Genomic DNA, 19,761 nt, shown 5'->3' with positions numbered 1-19,761 from the left:
AAGTGAAGCCTATCTGCCTGCATCAGACAGGGGCACATTTCCTGGCTGTGAAAACCTCACACTGAGTTAATTGAGGAACACTGTTCTATTACGGGTATTGCTTAGAACAGATGCCTGGCCTCACATTACCATGGTGTTGGCATTTCATTCTAGCATTTTATGATGTTTGATTAGTAAAATTCTCAATTGCTGCATCACATTATCCCAGCTTAATTGTCAATGTGCTGAACATAATGTGGAAATGCATGATTGGTCATTGGGACTGCAGCTATTCAAGTGAGATGCATGGGATGATGAAAAGCACATCACATTATTTACTAATGAAATTGCCCAGAAGAACAAATAGTGATCAGGTCTTTAAAGTCATAAAAACACCTAACAGACAATAGAGACTGCAGATCTGCAATAGTGCTGTGGGTGTCTGCTTACTAATAAAATGGCTAAATTACAACCCAGTAAGCGAACTGCACAGAGCTGTGTTTCACATCTTTATATTAAATTATATAATAATTATTAGAATAAATAATAATTTTATCTTACATAATTTATGGTGTCCCCACATAATTAATGTTATTGAGACAGAGACATATAATTCATACAATCTTTGTTTAATTTTTGCTTGTTTATGAAGAACTCTAACAACCTAACCTTCCACTTTCCAGCCCTTCGGCTATGGTAATTTTGGGCATAAAACTATAATATATAAGGTATGCCATTAGGAATTAGAGTGCTAATATTAAATCTATTTATACTATTTCATTTCCAGATCCCTCAGCTCCAGATAGCGTTACCATCTTTTACTTTTCAGATTTCTGAACAGGGAATGGGTATGTTATGCCGGCTGTTGGGATGCCTCCTGTCAGAATACCGACAGCGACATCCTGATGGTTGGTATCCCGACAGGGGTCGGGTAAGTATACTAACCCTCCCCCTTTCTCCCCCTATCCCTCCCTTCTTGTAGCCTAACCCTAACCCTCCCCACCCCATACCCTAACCCTCCCCGTTAGTGCCTAAACCTAACCCCCCCTTCCTGCCTAAACCTAATCTTTCCCCCTTAGTGCCTAACTCTAACCCCCCCAAAACCTAACCTAACCCCGCTACGCTCCCCAAATCTAACCCCCCCCCCCGCGCGGCTAAGGCTAAAGGCGCCCAGATTTACCTCGTTCGGGTGGCGTCCTTCAGCGTTCCAGCCGATTAAGATAGGAATCGGTATTTTGATGCCTATCTTAAGTCCCTTGTCGGGATTTCAATGTCGTTATTGAGACCGGCGACATTACAGCCGCCAGTCTCATAACTTCATCCCCTGAACAGGAGTGCATGGGCAAAAGTGCAGTAGGGTTACAACTGCTATATAGACTGAGCCCGCAGCCAGAAGTGATTGCAGGACAGAACAGAAGAGGCAGAACGAGCAGAGGAACAGAGGACCAGAGCAGAGGAGGCAGTACAGGCCGACTGATCAGAGATGTGGTTTCCAGACACTGGGGTGTGGCCAGCACAAAAATGTGCTAATCTGCACACCATTATCCCTAGCCCCATTCATGGCGGAAAAGGTCATTGCAACGTGCAAAATGTAAGCTGAGTCACAGCAATATTTGGCAAAGGTAACATACAATTAGACAAAGTATTGCCATGGCAGTTGGAGCAAACACAAATAGGCAGAGTTAGCACCTTAGGGGGTGGCTCACACCATAAACAAGATTTCCTTTTGCAGGAAAAGATATTTAAATAAAAGGGTAAAGAGATAAATGTATGCAGATGTTCTCTTTGCAGGGTCACAAAGACTTTTAAATGTTTTAATTATAACACTATGACCTAGATTTATCAATGCGTGATATTCTTGTTATCACTCGTTACTAATCATAAATGATTCTCCAACTAATCAGCTTCAAAAGATGGCCATACATCTGCAACGGATTGCCGTGATGCAGGGCTGTGATCGGAAATTTCTGATCGCCATCGGAAATTTCCGATCGCCCACCATCGATGTTCTGCAATCCGACGCTGGATCGCAGACATTTGACATATTAAATGTCCGCGATTTGACAATTGCGATCATTTTCTGGATTTCTGCGATCCTGCGATGCCGGGTTGCAGCATCGCAGGATCGCGGCAATCCATCTCTGATGTATGGGGCCCATAACTGTCACTCATTGATAAATCTGGTCCTATGCATAAAATTGTTTACTCTTTCCTCTATTTAAATTTTCTCTCATACCTGCAAAACCAGAAGTCAGTGCAAAATATATGCCTGATAAAGTGTATTGCCGGGGCAAAGTTTTTCTCATTATAAATGAGGCCCTCTGCCTAAAAGATACAAAGGCTGTAGTGAAAAGTACTGTACAAAGTAAGGCAGCTAGAAGAAACAAAAGTTGCTGAAGAATATGCACAAGTCAATAAATGAAAGCTGTTTAAAGGTAAAACAAAACAACTTTAATTGGATAGCATATAATATCAAACAATATTATTTGGTACTTGTGTACTTTACGGACTCACTGCAGAGAGAACCCAAGTGTCCTACACTCTGGCCGTCATCAGCCAATGTCCAGCGTCATTCCCAGTGTCCAGCGTCATTCCCTACCATCCATGTGGGCCTAGAGGGGGAATATAACCTTGTGGCAAGCATAGCGACCACCGAGTCCGAAGCGTGGCGAGCGGACAACTTTCTTCTTTAGGTGGGGACTACTTTCGGTACTTGTGTACCATTTAAAACATTCATTGTGTTCTCTCTGCAATGAGTCCGTAAAGTACACAAGTTCCTATTATTTTAACATAAATCGTAAAATATTTAATGAAAAAAAACAAATCCATAAAATCGAAAATTCTATGCTTGGTGTCACAGTTTTCTAGTATTAAATTAAATATATGCAGCATTATCAGAAACATTACACAACTCTTTATCTCTTCTACATGCTCCGGGCATTGCTGTAATCACCCACTCCTGGCACCAGGTGTAGGCCGTGCCCCCTCCATGTGACGTCATGCAGAGGGAGCGCAGCCTGCCCTGGGCGCCGGGAGAGCTAGCTACGGCACTGGATGCTAATATTAAAAAAAATAATAATAATTGAAAAGCTCTTTTACCTTACCACACCCATTTAATATATATGAAAGTCTTAAATATTACAGGTTCCTGTAATGTTGGTGATGATAATGTGCAATATATGAGTAATAGGGGCCTAATCATCATCACTAATGGGCCTGTTACACATGTGGAAATGCTAGTTTCCGCATGTTTTTGTTATGGACCCAATGACAGTAGTTCCTGTACCCCTGCTCCTTCCTATAGAAATGAGGTCCTGGGTAGCATAGAGGGATCCGAGCGGATCAGCAGTGTTACTGATTGCGGGGACAGCTGCTTTTTGGAGTAGCTGTAGCCGCACCGGAGCAATGTTACATTTCTCTGGTATTTAAATATCCACCATAGCAACTCGCTGCGAGTTGGATGATGAATATGGAGAGAGTAAATTATAAAGAGACTTTCATTTCTTCAATGGTAATAATAATCGTTTATGTTAATTACTAAAGATACAGAGCATTTTGAAAACCTGGATGGAAAAGCTACAGCAAATGCATTTGTTTAAGTTAAACATGGAGCTACTCAGACAGAAACATAGGCTACCTTTACATTTATACTTTTAAATATAGCTACATATGGGTCCACATACATCTAGCCTCCTGGCGCGTTACTCAGCCCTTCTAGTCACGCCATGCATTGGCGAGACTCAGAAACGATGGGCGTCTTTTTGTTTGTCTTATTCGCACAGCGATGTGAATAGATAGCATAAGCAGCTTCTGCTGAATAACATGATATGCAGCATGCCTATGTTCTGTGTGCGAGTGCGGGTGTATCTGCATGCGAAATGCTACGTTACAGTGTCAGCGATATCATTTTATTCAGCAGAAGCTGCTTGTGCTATCTATTCACATCGTTGTGCGAATATGACGCATTTGAAGGTAAAAAGACGCACGGAAAAACACTCGGCGCTACCGAGACACACTGAGCTCCCGCGTTGTGTGGCACGACTTGTACCGCACGAAGGATAGATGTATGTGGGCACATAGCACATAACCGTTTTTGTACCAAATGTAGATTCTACACTATAGTAATGTTACAACTAGAGCTTATGTCTGCCATATACAGAAAGCTGCATACTAACGTGCATAAAACTATTCTCTATCTCCCGGGTAAATAGAAGAAATTCATTACCAGCAAAATGACCTCCACCATAGGAGGCAACTGGCATGCATAGACATGATTAGTGGCTGTGACAGCACACATATTGGGATGCTCAAACACCTATAGCACTCACAGAGCTGGCTCATATGTCCTCATAACAACTGGTGAATATAACCAGTTTTTTCCAATGTTTGTTTTAACCTAATTCTTTTATCATATCAGATTATAATAGCGCGAAGGAGTATTTTTGGCACGTTACAATTTGGATCTCAAGCTACCGGACCAACAGACTGAAATTTTAGGGCTCTTTGGTGTATTTCTGAAAAGGCCTTCTGGCAGGAGATCATGGCCAAGATGAATTCTCCAAAGAATGTTTGTCTCAGTTAAAATATACCACATCACAACATCAATACGGCAGTTCCTAATTTTCTCACTAGCAATACAATTATAGACCTTCTAATGTGACCCCTTCCACCCAGTACAATTTGTTTTGTTCCTGAACTATCCACTTAATGTAGTACTCTAGCTACCTGTCCTGTATCAATAACTAATTAACTTATGAGCAGGGAATGCTTTTTAACATTGGTTAATTAATTCAGCACAGATAACTGCAATAGTAAATGAAGTGGGAACTTCGGGAGCAGAACATTTTGTACTAGGATGAAGAGAACATGTTGGAGGATCTACAATTACGTGAATGATCAGCTCAGCTTCCATATTGTTTACATCCTCATTTTTCAGGCAAGCGTCATTATGCATTAAACCAAAAGTGCTTATCAATAATGGGCAACACTAGCTAGTTAAATAGGGGTCGGTCCGCCCTCAGAACCAGGGATCTGAGCTCCCAGCATTTCCTAAGGATGCGCTGTGCGCTGGGTGGCTCTCTACTGGTTCTGCTGACTGCCACACCCTGCAAGCCAAATACAGGTGCCACGGAGCAGCCTTGTGCCTTTTATGGCAACACTGCCTGCACACCCCTAGTTACTGCCCTGAACAGGGACATTGAAATAGCAATGGAGCCTGGTTACTGAAGGGGGTGTGACCGAAACAGGGAGGTGTGGCCACGCCTCCTCTAGACAAAAAGTGGAAAATACTAAGTGCAGCATCAGGAAATGGTGCCTTATGCTATAAAGGGGGACATATCTTCCCCTTCAGCAGCTGACCTGGGCCCCTCCAAAAGGCCTGGGCTAGGGTAATTAGTACCCCCCCTCTCTGTGCCCCTGGTCCTGAGTCAGTGGAGTTGAATGGGAGACAGAGAGTAGAACTTATGTTATATGTTGGGCAATATTGGCTCTATATGTATGCCACCCTACATATACAAAATGGAAGAGGTTTAGGTAATATTCAGGATTTCCATGCCCAGAATTAGATCTATAATAACCATGTAACTCATATTGAGTTCTATAGTCCTTGCTCTGTAATTGCCATCAGAAAAGCCTATGACACATGCTTGGTATCCTGATACTTAGGAGAGATGGGGAATGAAATCTGGGTGGAATTATCTAGGATTACTAATCTGACGTTGTGATTTATTCTGTGTATTTTTACAGAATGAGGTTCAATCTCACTTTAAATCTGCAATGGAAATATAAAGTAGTGGAAACTAGACGTCCTACTGTCAGCAGAGATGCCTATTTTGTAAACATTAAACCTTGTGAAAAGGCAGTTATGTGGTACCCTGCACTTGATACTGAATTGTGTACATTGTGCCTTTTACACTTAAGCAGAGCAAGGAATAAAAAGCGTATACTATACCTGGAGATCAAGCTCAAGAAGGACATTAGCTAACAGTATCAGGTTTCCTAGTTTGCAGAAAGATTTACATGGGTAAATTGAGATACATTCACTCTACCTCTCTATAACATAGAAGCGCAAGAGTAACACTATTCCCATTATCACACAGTGATTTAGATATGAATAATCCTTGTGTGGGATTCTATACATTAATAAGGGAGCACTCACTTAGTGTACATATTACACCCAATTAGTGTATCTCAGGCCAGTGTGGCATTAGTATGTCATAGTTCCCTCATCAGCAAATGGCAGCTTCTAGAAGGCCATGTGAATTTGCCATATGAAGTCTTTCGGGATTAATAGTAAATTCTCTTGAGGTCATCTACCAACATATTGGAAATGAGTCATTATAATTATGATTAATTATGATCGATAAAGACAACACCTTTTCTCCATAGAAGGCTGTCAGTATTTTGTCCTTTACATGGATGTATATTTAGCTCAGGTTAATGCTACGATTACATTTAGCGCAGTCATAAGAACAGTGATGGCTTCTAAAACAGTATGCCCTTATAGATAATGAAGCTTACCTTGCCTTACAGCCAGAGTGGTAGTGTAAACCAAGAATAGAAGGATGTAGTTAAGAAAACTCTGAAAGAGCGGTGTGTTGGCATGGAAATCCTCTGATAGATATTTGCTGGTGAGTCTTATTCCACATATAAGCAGAGATAACACCTGGCCCAGAGCTATAGACACCAGCATTTCCCTGTGAAATAACATAATAAAATGATGATTAGCATTAACTATAGCTTTGGAGGCATATATTAAATGTACATAGTAAACCATAAAGTAATAAAGAGCAAAAAAGTTAAATATCATCATTTAATTTATACCAATTGGTGAATATCTGGATGCACCATCTCTACCAGCTATTACAGCCAGGTGTCTTTTTGGATAAAAAACATAGAAAATAGAAGTGCTATATATACTGTAGAGCCATGTTATATAAACATTATAGAATAATTTTAATTGTAAAACATATCACATTGCCATTTCCAGTGTGAGCTGTGTTCTCCCTCCACTTACCGGCTAAGGACCCTCTTTCTGCCGTATTCAATTAGAAATCGGTGAAAACGGGAGTTGGCGAAACTGTAATATGCGAAAAGTACTGTCAGATTTGGGGAAATGAGCCTGACACCACCCAAAAGATGGTCTGACATTGAGGATCACTGTAGATACCCCTGAATAGCCCTGCTGAAGGTATTTGGGGTACATATATGCTCTCAATAGCTTCTTTTTCGTGTGCAGAACAGCATTTACAAGGTTTTTTTATTCAAAATAAGTAGTCCCAGCAAAATTGGGGTACATGAAAATGGGTGCTAGCAAATTTTTAAGTTGCTAAAGTGAACATTTCAAAATCGTACAAAATCCACCTGGCACAAGCACCTGCAAACTTAAAAACACCTGGGGAATATCTTTAGGGACCCTCCTGGAGTCTATTTCGCTAGTTTTTAAGTTTGTCCCCGAACTTTGAACTTTTTCGCCCCCAAAACTAAAGTACTTTTTGGGGGTGATCTAAATACTTTTTAAAACTTTTTTTTTTTTACGCAGATCACCTTTGAGGGACTATCCAAAGGGTGCAGGATGGTTCCTGCAGCTTTGCACCCCAAACCCCAATTTCTTTTTTTTTGACACCTATTCATAGGCGAAAATATATCGCAGGTCCCATTGCATTGAGTTTCCACAGCGGCGAAAAGTATTTGGAATTGAATATGGAGGAACTCTTCGCATGGCGAAATGACGTCACTGCCAAAACTTTTCAGCATAAACAGACTTATCGCGGCTAATTGAATACGGCCTTAAGACTGAACCAGGGGGGGCGACTTCTGCATAAAGTGGTGGGCTTACTATACTTTGGGGAAGTCAAGCATAATACGTGCTTTGTGCTTTAAACACTGCTCATATGTACACTGCCATCATAATATGATAGAGCTTACTTGCGTACTCTCATTGATTGTCGGGAGACTCCCTTAGTATCAATCTCCCTGACTCCCGGCAGAGTCTAGCAATCTCCCTGATTGCACCATACCCCCATTATAAAGCTGTTATGTTATATAAAACCATAATTGTATCACATCACCTTCTATGTATAATGCCCAGAGACTTATTATACAGCAGGAGGGGGGAAAGTTTGTGAAGTGTGGTTACTTGTTATCAAACTGTCTTGTAACCTGGAGCGTGGTTATTTATATAGCAAGCTTATTGATACATGCACAGTTGAAACATTGTTGCCTTTTAATAGCAAGTCCCGTACTTATTTCGTTACAAGACAGTTTGATAACAAGTAACCACACTTCACAAACTTTCCCCCTCTCCTGCAGTATAATAAGTCTTTGGGTATTACACATACAGTTGCGTAACTAGAGGGGGTCGAGCAGGGCGTGTGCCCTGGGAGCCGTGGGACCGGCGACGCGCGGGGGTGGTGGTGGTGGTGGGGCGCCGCGGCCACGGTCCGGCCCGCCCTAGTTAGCCAGATTTACACAGGACCGGCGCTAGGCTTCCAGCGCCGGTCCTGTGCTGCACTGCTGAGCCCATTCCCTCCCCTTGAGCGCTTGCCCAATAGCGCCAGGAGGCGGGCTCAGGCTGTGCATAACACACGCATCGCCGCTAGCGCTGGCGGCGATGCGTGTGTTAAACAGCAGCCAATGAGAGTCAGATAGACTCACATTGACTGCTGCAGCACCCACTGCAAGAGCCAGGCTTCCGTCCGGCTCCTGCAGTGGGTAATGGGATAGACGTCATGACATCATGACGTCTCTCCCATAATGCTGAGCGCGCCAGCCCGGGAGGACTGGCGGGCGGTGGCGGCGGGAGCGGTGTTACGGTCCGGAGCAGCAGCGTGGATTCAGGTAAGTATATTTCTATATATTTTTTTTTTAAACCTGACTGCACTACTGGGGGCACAACGGGAAAAGGGGGTGGTTACTACTGGGGGGACCTCTACTGGGGGTGGCTACTACTGGGGGCACCATTACTGGGAGGACCTCTACTGGGGGGGGCTACTACTGGGGGCACTTAATCGGGAGGGGGAACCTCTACTGGGGACTACTACTTGGGAGGGGGGACTACTAATGGGGGCATTATAAAACTGGCCTACTACTAGGGGCACTGCACTGGGGGGGACCACTACTGGGGACAATAACAGGAAAGACCACTACAGGGGGCACTGGATAGGGGGGATCACTACTGGGGGCACTGCATGGGCATGGGGGGGACTACTGCCGGGGGCACTATGTAAGGGGCTTACTGCTAGGGGCACTGCACTGGGGGGACCACTACTGGGGGCACTAGATAGGGGGTGATCACTATTGGGTGCCTGCATAAGGGGGACCACTACTGGGAAAATTGCATGGGTGGGACTACTGCTGGAGGCACTATATAAAGGGCACTGCATAAGGGGATACCACTACTGGGCGCACTGCATTGTGGGGACTGCTGCTGGGGGCACTGCATAAGGGGGAACACTACATGGGGCACTGCATTTGGGGGGAACACTACTGGGGGCACTGAATAAGGGGAACTAATTGGGGGCTGTATAAGGGGGACCACTACTGGGGATACTGTGTAAGGGGCACTACTATGGGCCTGCATAAGAGGGACCACAACTGCATACTGGGGGTACAGTATAAGGGGCACTACTGGGGTTAAGGTGCATATGGATTTTTTGCCGCACACGCACATATCGGGGGGAGGGGGGGCTCCCTTTTCAAATATACCCTGGGCTTCAAATACCCTAGTTACGCCACTGTACACATAGAAGGTGATCTGATCCAATTGTGGTTTTATTAAGGAACAGAGAAATCTTTACTGTTTGACGCTTTAGAAAGTTGTATGATCCAACCGTGGTTATACCAAGGAACAGAGAAATGTATTCTGTGTTGATGCTTGCACCAATAGACATCAACAGCATTTTATTAAAACTGAAATGTTGATGCAATTGGCCACTCTGTGATTTTTTTTTCCATGTGTCTGGAGTGCTGCGCCTTTTGCAGTGTATATTTCCTACGTGAAGGTACCGGCAGCAGCTACGCAAAGGTCATTTGGAGTGCCAGTCCCTGGACTAATATATATATATATATATATATATACAGCAGAATATAGGTTGATCAACAGTCAACTGAAACAGATTATTAGAATTCAAAGCCTATATTTCAGAGTAAGCAGCACCTAGACAATCCTTATCTGACTCCAGCATCAAATCACAAATGGTCATATATATTTCAGAGTATCTTCAGAAACCACATGCAGGAGCTGCGAAATGTAATTGCTTCTAGCTCAGAGTGGTAGAGGTCATTCAGGAGCTAAACCAAATCTGTATATATATATATATATATATATATATATATATGTAATACAGTACATATATATATATATATACATATATATATATATACACATAGGCGGGGGTGGAACTGTGGTGCTGCTTCCTATGTGGTCTATCAAATAGTCACAAATAAAGTCCAGTCCTGTACTGATCTAAGGTCACAGCAATGTGCACACACTATTTTCCTGCTTTATGTCAGTGGCAGCTCAGTCCCATCAATGAACTGCTTGGTAAAACGGTTTTGGTTCTAGAAATAGAAAAAGAGAGAGGACAAGTGCCCAACAGTGTGGAAAACATATGATGGTAGTGTCTCAATATATATGCCCGTACCAAGTATACACTTGTAGGGTAAGTGTATCTATTTAGTCTATGTGCATCAATCACAATTCCCTGCACTTAGCAGCTAGTGCAACCCACGTCTTATACCTGGACTCCAGTATGCCACACACACAATGTCAGCAAGCTACAATGTCACACAATATAGTATGCTATGATAGATTTTGCTTTATTTCAGATGAAACATACAGTAAAAATTTTTTTAAAGAAGTTGCTTATCTTAAAATGGTGGCTGGTCTTCTTAGGGGTACATTCAGCATGGTCAGGCAGATTCCACAGAGTTTTTTCAAGCAAATACAAGTATGGGAGGTGAGGGTTAAAAGACACCTACGACTTTCACCTAAAAAGCCTCCTTTCCTGTGCCTTGGAGACCAGCAGGGACCACACAGATCCTAAGCCGGAAGACCTGGAAGGGCAGAACTGTCACATATTCAAGATAAAGAGCTTCAAAAAGGTGAAGTCCTGCAGCGTGTGCAAACAGGCCATCACCAGAGAGGGCAGCGCTTGCCGGGTCATGTCACCGCAAATATGAAGCCAAGCCCTCTCTTTAAGGTTATTCAAGTGGTCATCAACCCTTGGATTAATTATCCAGAACTCATTGGCACCATGTGCTTCCTGACCCTAGGAGTGTGACCTGGACATCAGATAAGCTTTTATATAATATATTTTTGGTACGCACATTACTTACTTTGAGCACAGATTGCTTTACTTAAATACTACACTATTAGGCGCACGTCTCTTATTTTTCAGAACCCATTTTTCCTGTTGCCACACAGACCACTAGAAGACTGTTGCCACCTGTTATCATCAGGAGTGTTTCCCCCCCCCTTTTTTCACAAGTGTCACAAAGAAATAATTTTTTCTTGTAAATCATAAGACTATTCACAGAAGAAGGAACTCAAAATGTATGCACCAGTATCTATTTATTTTTGTAATATATATATATATATAAATATATATATATATATAAACCATTATTTATATGGTGCCACAAGAGGTCCACAGCACCTTGTACAGTAATTAGACAGAGACAGAATGAGCAAAACAGGAAAAAAGTGACTTATAGCACAGAACATTGCAGGACATGGAATTTGCAAACATTGCTGCATCAGCAGTCATAATACTCAAATAGGCAGTAGGGAGTAGATGATGGTGTAAGTAAGTAAGGGAAGGGAGAGCACACAAAGGAAAAGGGCCTTGCTCGTGAGAATTTACATTCTAACGGGAGGGGCAAACAGACAGGTGGTATATATATATATATATATATATATATATATACATCCTACAAATGTTTAATATGTTTATATGTGTGCACACAATAACCGACACTGACTATATATTTCTATATGTAATTATGGAAATAAACAATCTAGAATAGTCCTTTATCAATAACAATAACATGATCTTAATGTGGAGAATTTCAGAGTGAAAATAAGAAATCTAAAGGATTAGAATAATAAATGGCATTCTCCAGTGGAAGAATCTCAACCACATTCACTTCATAAAATGGGCAATAACTATAGAGCACAGCAATCTCTTTCATTAATACAGCAAATCACAGGCAATGGGTAAGTAGTTGGTATTTACCAGAATTCTACATATAGTATATTGAGGTTCAGAGAGTTTAAGCAAGCAATCCCGTTCTATATAATAGAGGAATATTGCTACAGAATATTCAGCAAAATATAGGTACAACTCTTTTTTTTTTTTTTTTCTTTACTGCTGCAATGTAACATCAAAATATGCCCTGGGCAGCTGAACAATACTAGCTTGGAGAGGTAAGGGTTAACTTTTAATTTAGGCTTCGGTTACACTAAGGAAAAAAACATGATGTAAAAAATAGATCTGTTCTATTTTACAAATGAAAACACTATTTTAAAACAGTGATGCATTAAAAACAGTTTTTAGTGAAAAGACCAAAGCATTTTTTTGACTGCTTTAATTCTGCTGTCATCTGTGATGGTGAAAACACAAGAGGTACCTACATAGCAGTACAGAACAGGTGCCACTGCAGGATTCAAAAACAACAATATTAATGCCTATTCTCTGCTTAATTTAAGATAATAAATATGGAAAACGAAGTAATATTTTCGCAGACCGGACATTTTCTAAGTAATGTTTGTATTTTTTACACAATGCACATTTTTCAAGTGGACTAAACATGTAAAGTGGATAAATAGCACTTGCAGAAATTAATAAGCAATTTGGTCCCCTCTCTTATTGACAGGAAACATGTCGTGCTTCAACCAAAACTATTGCAATTGTAAAAATGGCACCCCTGTCTGCAAAAACAATTTACAGTATGAACTGTGGGCCTGATTCAGACCCGCTCACGAGCGCTATGCGCTCGCAAGCGGGTCGATGGTGGCCCAGTGCGCATGTGCATGACGGAGCTGGCTCCGTCGTGCGCATGCGCGAGATCCGGATAGCGACGGGCAAACCGTCGCTCCGGGTCTCGTACCAAAGGGGGCGTGCTGTCGATGTTGAGTGACAGCACGCCCCCTTTGGTGGGCGGGCCGGGGGAGTGGCTGCCCAAACGGAGGCGTTCCCATGTGAACGCCTCCGTTTGGGGGCGGCCCAACTGACATCACAAGTGATGTCAGTGGGAGAGATTTCTGCTCTGTTAGAGCCGAAATCTCTCTGGGGCTTGCGGCAACGAGACCCTACCACAAGGGTCTCATCGCAAGCCCGATGGTCGCGATGGTCTTGACCATTGCGACCATCTTCCTGGCCGCTCGCTATAGCTGTGGGTGGTCACCCACAGCTATGCGAGTGGCCAGAAGGCCGCTCTAAAAAACAAGGAGGCTGGCCCTGATTCAGAGCGAGCGATCTGTGAGAGCGTCCGGCTCTGAATCAGGGCCTGTGTGTCATATAGAAGGTGCTTTACACACGCTCCTCTATATGTAATGATGTTTTAAGGCAGTGAAGTGAAGCTCATCAGTTGGAGAACTCTATTCAGTTCAATGAATGGAGAGTGACTTGTGGGCAAATGGCATCAAAAGCACATGTGAGCTTTTCATGCACTTTTGATGCAGTAAATATAACACTATTGAACTGAATGACATGGAGAGCTGCCAAATGCATGAAAAGCGAATGCAAAGGAGCACAAGGAGTGTACACGTAACACCCCAAAAACAATCTGGTAAGTAGTGTGAGCCAGGTAAGCATGCTGAGAGAAGCAGGCCTCTACAGCACCTGAGACACAGCAAAGCAAGGAAAACAATCTGGTAAGTAGTGTGAGCCAGGTAAGCACGCTGAGAGAAGCAGGCCTCTACAGCACCTGAGACACAGCAAAGCAAGGAAAACAATCTGGTAAGTAGTGTGAGCCAGGTAAGCACGCTGAGAGAGGCAGGTCTCTACAGCACCTGAGACACAGCAAAGCAAGGAAAACAATCTGGTAAGTAGTGTGAGCCAGGTAAGCACGCTGAGAGAGGCAGGCCTCTACAGCACCTGAGACACAGCAAAGCAAGGAAAACAATCTGGTAAGTAGTGTGAGCCAGGAAAGCACACAGAGAGAGGCAGGCCTCTACAGCACCTGAGACACAGCAAAGCAAGGAAAACAATCTGGTAAGTAGTGTGAGCCAGGTAGGCACGCTGAGAGAGGCAGGCCTCTACAGCACCTGAGACACAGCAAAGCAAGGAAAACAATCTGGTAAGTAGTGTGAGCCAGGTAAGCACACAGAGAGAGGCAGGCCTCTAACAGCACCTGAGACACAGCAAAGCAAGGAAACAATCTGGTAAGTAGTGTGAGCCAGGTAAGCACGCTGAGAGAGGCAGGCCTCTACAGCACCTGAGACACAGCAAAGCAAGGAAAACAATAAAGAAGCAGAGGAAGAGGGTCAGAATAAGTAAAGCTGAGAGCAGGGTAGTGAAGACTGCTACAGGAGAGTAGGGAACATGACTTTTTTAACAGCCAATAACTGGCATACAATTCTACATTTAATTTATGTAAGTGAATAGCTTTCCTCCATTTAATACAACAGACTTGAAGAGTTGTATTTAATAGTAGCACTCAGAAAGATTGCACTATAGTCAATACACAGCATAGAGCTACCATCTGTCCCAATATAAGCAGGATTTGGAAAAGTTAGGATAGGTCTTGTTTGGCCCTCTACTGGTGCATGCAGTAATGACAGGGTAATTGAAAGGGAGGTGGCTAAAGCGCAACCGAGCGCTGCAAGGAGCAATAGGAAGGCTGACTGGTGCCTGAGGGTATGTCCACAACCACACTGTGATGTGCCTGTATCCACTATCCTTATCATGGGTCTGCAATGTTGGAAGGTATGCATATTTGTGCAGTTGTACATAGAATGAAAAATATTATACAGATATAAACAGTCGAGTCACATTATTATGACCACCTCCTACATTTGACGTCTGCAGAGCATAGCCCATGAAGTACGTCATGTGCCGTACACTGGCTTGGTGTGTATATAAGGTGTGTGATAGGCCGTCTGCACACATATCACTCGTTGCTGTCATGGGTAAAAGGGGCGATATATCCAAGTTGCAAAAAGGGATGATTATTGGCTTTTGGTCCAAGGGTGGCAGTATTTCTGAAACAGCGCAGTTTGTGAACTGTTCGACTGCTGCTGTGGTGAAGGTGTATCGTGGAAACTGGGGAGCACCACATGCCATTGATGTGAGAGGTGAACATCGGTAACGAAGGCACATGGGGGGCATTCGACGTGCTACTGTATATTGGAGCAGCTCACTGTCAAAAGGAATCTGGGAGCCACCAGACGTGTGTCTAAAACGACAGATTATCGAACCCTGCTACGTGGGGCTCCGAAGCAAATGGATGGTCATTGCACCTATGCTAACACAGGTGCATTAGCGGAAAAGGCTTCAATTCTCACGCCTGTATCGGAATCAGACCTCCGGTGATTGGCGAAGGGTTGCCTTCTCCGATGAGTCACGTTTTCTGCTTCATCGAACGGATGGATGTTGGCGTGTCAGGCGAGAAACATCGGAAAACAAACACCCTGCCACCATTGCTGGAAGAACACAAGCTGGTGGTGGCAGCGTTATGGTCTGGGGAATCTTTTAATTGCATTCTCTGGGCCCACTCATCCATGTGGAAGGCACCCTCAACCGATTTGGTTATGAATCCATCCTTGCAGAGCATGTACACCCATACATGCTGATCGTCTTCCCTGAGGCGGATGGGATCTTCCAGCAAGACAACGCGACATGTCACATGGCTAGAAATGTCCAACAGTGGTTGGACAAGCACGACCAAGACTTCCAATACTTCCCTGACCCCCTAATTAACCCGAACTGAACCCAATTGAGCATCTGTGGGACCACTTTGATCGTTGTGTTCGCTCTATGGATACTCCGCCACACACCCTCCAGCATCTGTGGGATACACTGCACTCAGCATGGCTCCAGATACTTGAACCAACCTACCAGCACCTTATTGAGTCACTCCCAGCCCATCTAGCTGCTGTCCGTGCTGCACACGGCGGTTACTCTGGCTGTTAGCTGGGGGTCATAATAAAGTGACTCGACTGTATATTTTAAATGCAGATGTATATGCAACAAGTAGGTATGTAATACTTAAGAAATGCACAGGTTGTAAATCTCATTGCATTCCTTTTGGAAGATCAAGACAAGACTCCCTGATCCTCTACACCACAACCTACCCACTCAGTTCACACCGATTTCCTAATACATTATAACCTTTTCCCATTAGGGGCCGTATTCAATTAGTTTTGCATCCACGAAAAAGTTCCGCCTGCCCGACTTTTCGCTTGTTTTGAACCCGAAAACTTATCCTACACATCCCCGCTATCCTCCGTATTCAATTCCTAAACAGGCGAACACGGCAAGCGGCGGATGCAGAACAGGCGGAAAATACTGTCAGATTTGGGGAAATCAGGCTGAACCACTCAAAAAAATGCACTAACATTGGGGATCAATGTAGAAGTGTTCCAATAGCCCTAATAAAACTAAATGGGGTACTAAAGCTGTTTAAAATCCTTGTTATTAGCGTCCTTGCAAAAGGGATGAAGAATGGCATTAAGCAGTATTTTTTGGTGAAAATAAGTAGTCATGGCAAATTTGGGGTATTTGAAAATGGGTACTAGCATATTTTAATGTCTCTAAGGTGAAGTTTTAGAAAAGTGAAATTTCTCCATCATACAAGCACCTGCAATCCCAAAAACACTTGACCCCTTCTTAGAGCACCCCCAGAAGCTTATTTCGCTATTTTTTTAAGTTGTCCCCCCACTTTTGTCATGTTTGCCCCAAATTTCAAAGGCCTTTTTTTGGGTGTTCCTGGAATTTTTTTATATATATTTTTTTTGGGTGAATTGTCCATTGGGGGGTGTACCAAGGGTTTTCAGTGGTTTCCCAACATCTGCACCCCAAAATATAGATTTTACACTTTTTTTCATCTGCTATTCTGTGGAGAAAAAGTATTGCCTATTTCAGTACCTTGACTTTCCGCATAGGCGAAAATGGAATGGAATTGAAAACGGAGAAAAAAAAACCAGGCAAAATTTCCACAAAAAAACCCCACGCGAAAACGGCTTTTCGCTCCGAATTGAATACGCCCCTAGGTCGTATAACTTTTGCTTTCTGAAGATGTTGGGGTGTAGGAGATTGATTTTGCCTCATGCAAAGTGACCACTAGTTGAAAAGTATCAATCTGTCTTACAGTGTCTGCTCAGGCGAATTATAGAAGTGAAGAATGAAAGGTAGTATTCCTTCTCTGTGCATTAGGTGCAGTAAAGGCATGCCCTGCAAGTCACATACAGTATTTTGCAATTAGTGCCCCACAGCACAGTATACTTGGAAACTTCACTCATGTGTTTGATCCTTTACTTTATTCCCTATTACTTTGAATCTTCAAACAATAGAGGAAAAAGACTACGCAAAGAATAAATGAACAACAACTGCAAAGATATATCAGGTCGTCTCTATAAATAGATATTCACGGGGGACGTAAAGTACTGAAGTTAGCTTTACAATGAATTATAAATGAGAAGTTCCTGAGAACACATACTTTTAGCAAAGTGAGGAAAGAATAGTTTGCCGTAAATAGCTGTCAACTTTTGACAGCACAACTGCAGCTTCAAACAGTTCTGGAAGTTGTTTTTTTCTTGCGTATCCTGCCAGCTCCTGTGTATTACACAGAGGAGGCAATGAGGGATGTCCTCACTGCAGTGTAGAGAGACCTACACATGGCAAGGTACAATTTATTACCAGGAAGAGAAAAACTGCTCTCCTCAGTTCTTATTGCTGTCTGCTATGAAGAAAGATTACCCAAGCTCTAATTTACAGTTATGAAATCAAGTTCCCTCCTTCCATCAGTAGAGAACTTTGAAAGCAACTTATTCTACAGTAAAAAAAAACCCATTATATTATGAATCCACTAGATGAGGCATGTTGAATGGATACACCACTTAGTGAAATGTGTTAATTAAGCCGAATAGACAAGGCACAGGATTTTACCTGTAAAATACAAAATTTCTGTATTAATCTTTAACTGTTTTACTTCTGTATCGGGTCTATATGTGAGTAATTATTTATCTTCTGCAATGGAATCTATTGTGCATCATATATTCTGCTTACTTATATTCTGTATTACTCCTTCATTTCATATTATACATGCCAACTTTTCAGTCCAAGGGGACATGACCCCACAATTTTCGTCACCATGCAATTAACAGCGAGTTGCAACATTAAGCCCCAGCCCTCGTCACTAGGAAGCCAACCTTTATTTTCTGGTCTCTGTTCTCCATTGCATCTAGAGAACACTGCTTGGTCACTACAGAGAGAGAATTTACAGTATAATATACTACTGTACATTACTTAAATGAGCTGCAGTTTGTTCTAAACTTTTTGTGGATTATTTTTGGAGACCATGTAAGCTGAAAAAAAAAGGTTATATTGCTTGGCTTTCTACTAGAAATGAAAAGCTTCTTCAGCCTTCCAATACATTTAGTTCCAGATTCACAGGACCATTCATAATTTTCATGAAAACAGAATTTATTTCCAACAGCCAGCATAAGTTACTTACCTGATAACAGACATGGGCTCATTATCTATTGCAATGACTATTGCAAGAGTTCTTGTTGGTCTTACCATACCAGACTTTCACCCTTCACACCCCATGAATACAATGGCTTGACTGATTTTCCTTGAAAACATTCTTCTACTGTTGCATCTCTCTGTCATGACTTACAATGCTTGTCTGTATTTTACCAAAGCCAATACAGCATAATTCGACTAAAATACAAGGCCATAAAAAAGACTACACCAACATAGATCTCTCCACTTGTCTCAAAATATCAAATTGACGCCTTCACTCTGCACAAGGTCTGTGCCTCTCATCCACACTCTTTACCTGCTCCCTTTCACAGTTACAGGACTTTTTGGGGTCTGCACAAGGCTTTCTTCTAGCATCTAATCCTTCAAGTGTTCCATAAAAACATACTTCTTCAGAATAGCTTATTAAATTCCCAAACCACCCAAATAAGCTATTCTACCCTCTACACAGTGGTTGGGTACAGGATCCCGGCACTCAGAATCCTGGCACTGGCATCCCGACTGGGTTAGAATACCGACAGCTACTGGTATCTACCCCAACCCTAACCCTAAACCTAACCCCCCCCTGCAGCCAAAAAATAACCCTCCCCCCCACAGCCTAAACCTAAAGCAGCCTAACCCTCCCCATAACCCCACCCCTAACACCAATACTTAAAGTCGGGGTCATTGGTCGGGATGCTGCGCCTGGATGCTGGTGTCAGGATTCCGGCACCAGCAGTCTGAGCACTGGTATCCCGACTGCCAGGATGCCAACTACATCCCCTACACAGTTCACACCAAACTACAGACACAATTCTAACCCCAAGTCAACATTGCTGTATGATTGGGATATATAGCACACTAACCACTTTTTACTCTTAAGGGGCCTATCCACTAGGCGACCTGAAAGACTGAACATCTAGCGTTCAGACCTTCAGGTCGCCGAGGTGCGTTGCCCACACTGAACGGCTTTCACTGAACGTCATTCAGTGCAGGAGTCCGACCTCCTAACTCTGAACATGCCGAACGTGACGAGCGTTGTCAGGTTGACGGGCATGTTCATTAGATAGTCAGGGTCGGCAAGGACCCAGCGTGC

At 43.0% G+C, this 19,761-nt stretch overlaps 1 protein-coding gene across 1 annotated transcript in view; it reads right to left on the bottom strand.

The window, feature by feature from the left end:
- SLC35F1 (solute carrier family 35 member F1) overlaps positions 1-19,761 on the bottom strand; it is a 493,863-nt gene that overhangs the window by 223,964 nt on the left and 250,138 nt on the right. Inside the window, exon 2 of the mRNA XM_088480974.1 lies at positions 6,499-6,674. Coding sequence (XP_088337100.1) covers positions 6,499-6,674 — 176 coding nt within the window. The remainder of the gene's footprint in view (positions 1-6,498; positions 6,675-19,761) is intronic.

This window comes from Taudactylus pleione, unplaced genomic scaffold, assembly GCF_031769625.1.
Source record: "Taudactylus pleione unplaced genomic scaffold, aTauple2 ptg000259l, whole genome shotgun sequence".
In the NCBI taxonomy this organism is placed as follows: Eukaryota; Metazoa; Chordata; class Amphibia; order Anura; family Myobatrachidae; genus Taudactylus; species Taudactylus pleione.
The sequence above is the reverse complement of the archived record's forward strand: the minus strand, read 5'-3'. Positions and strand labels throughout refer to the sequence as shown.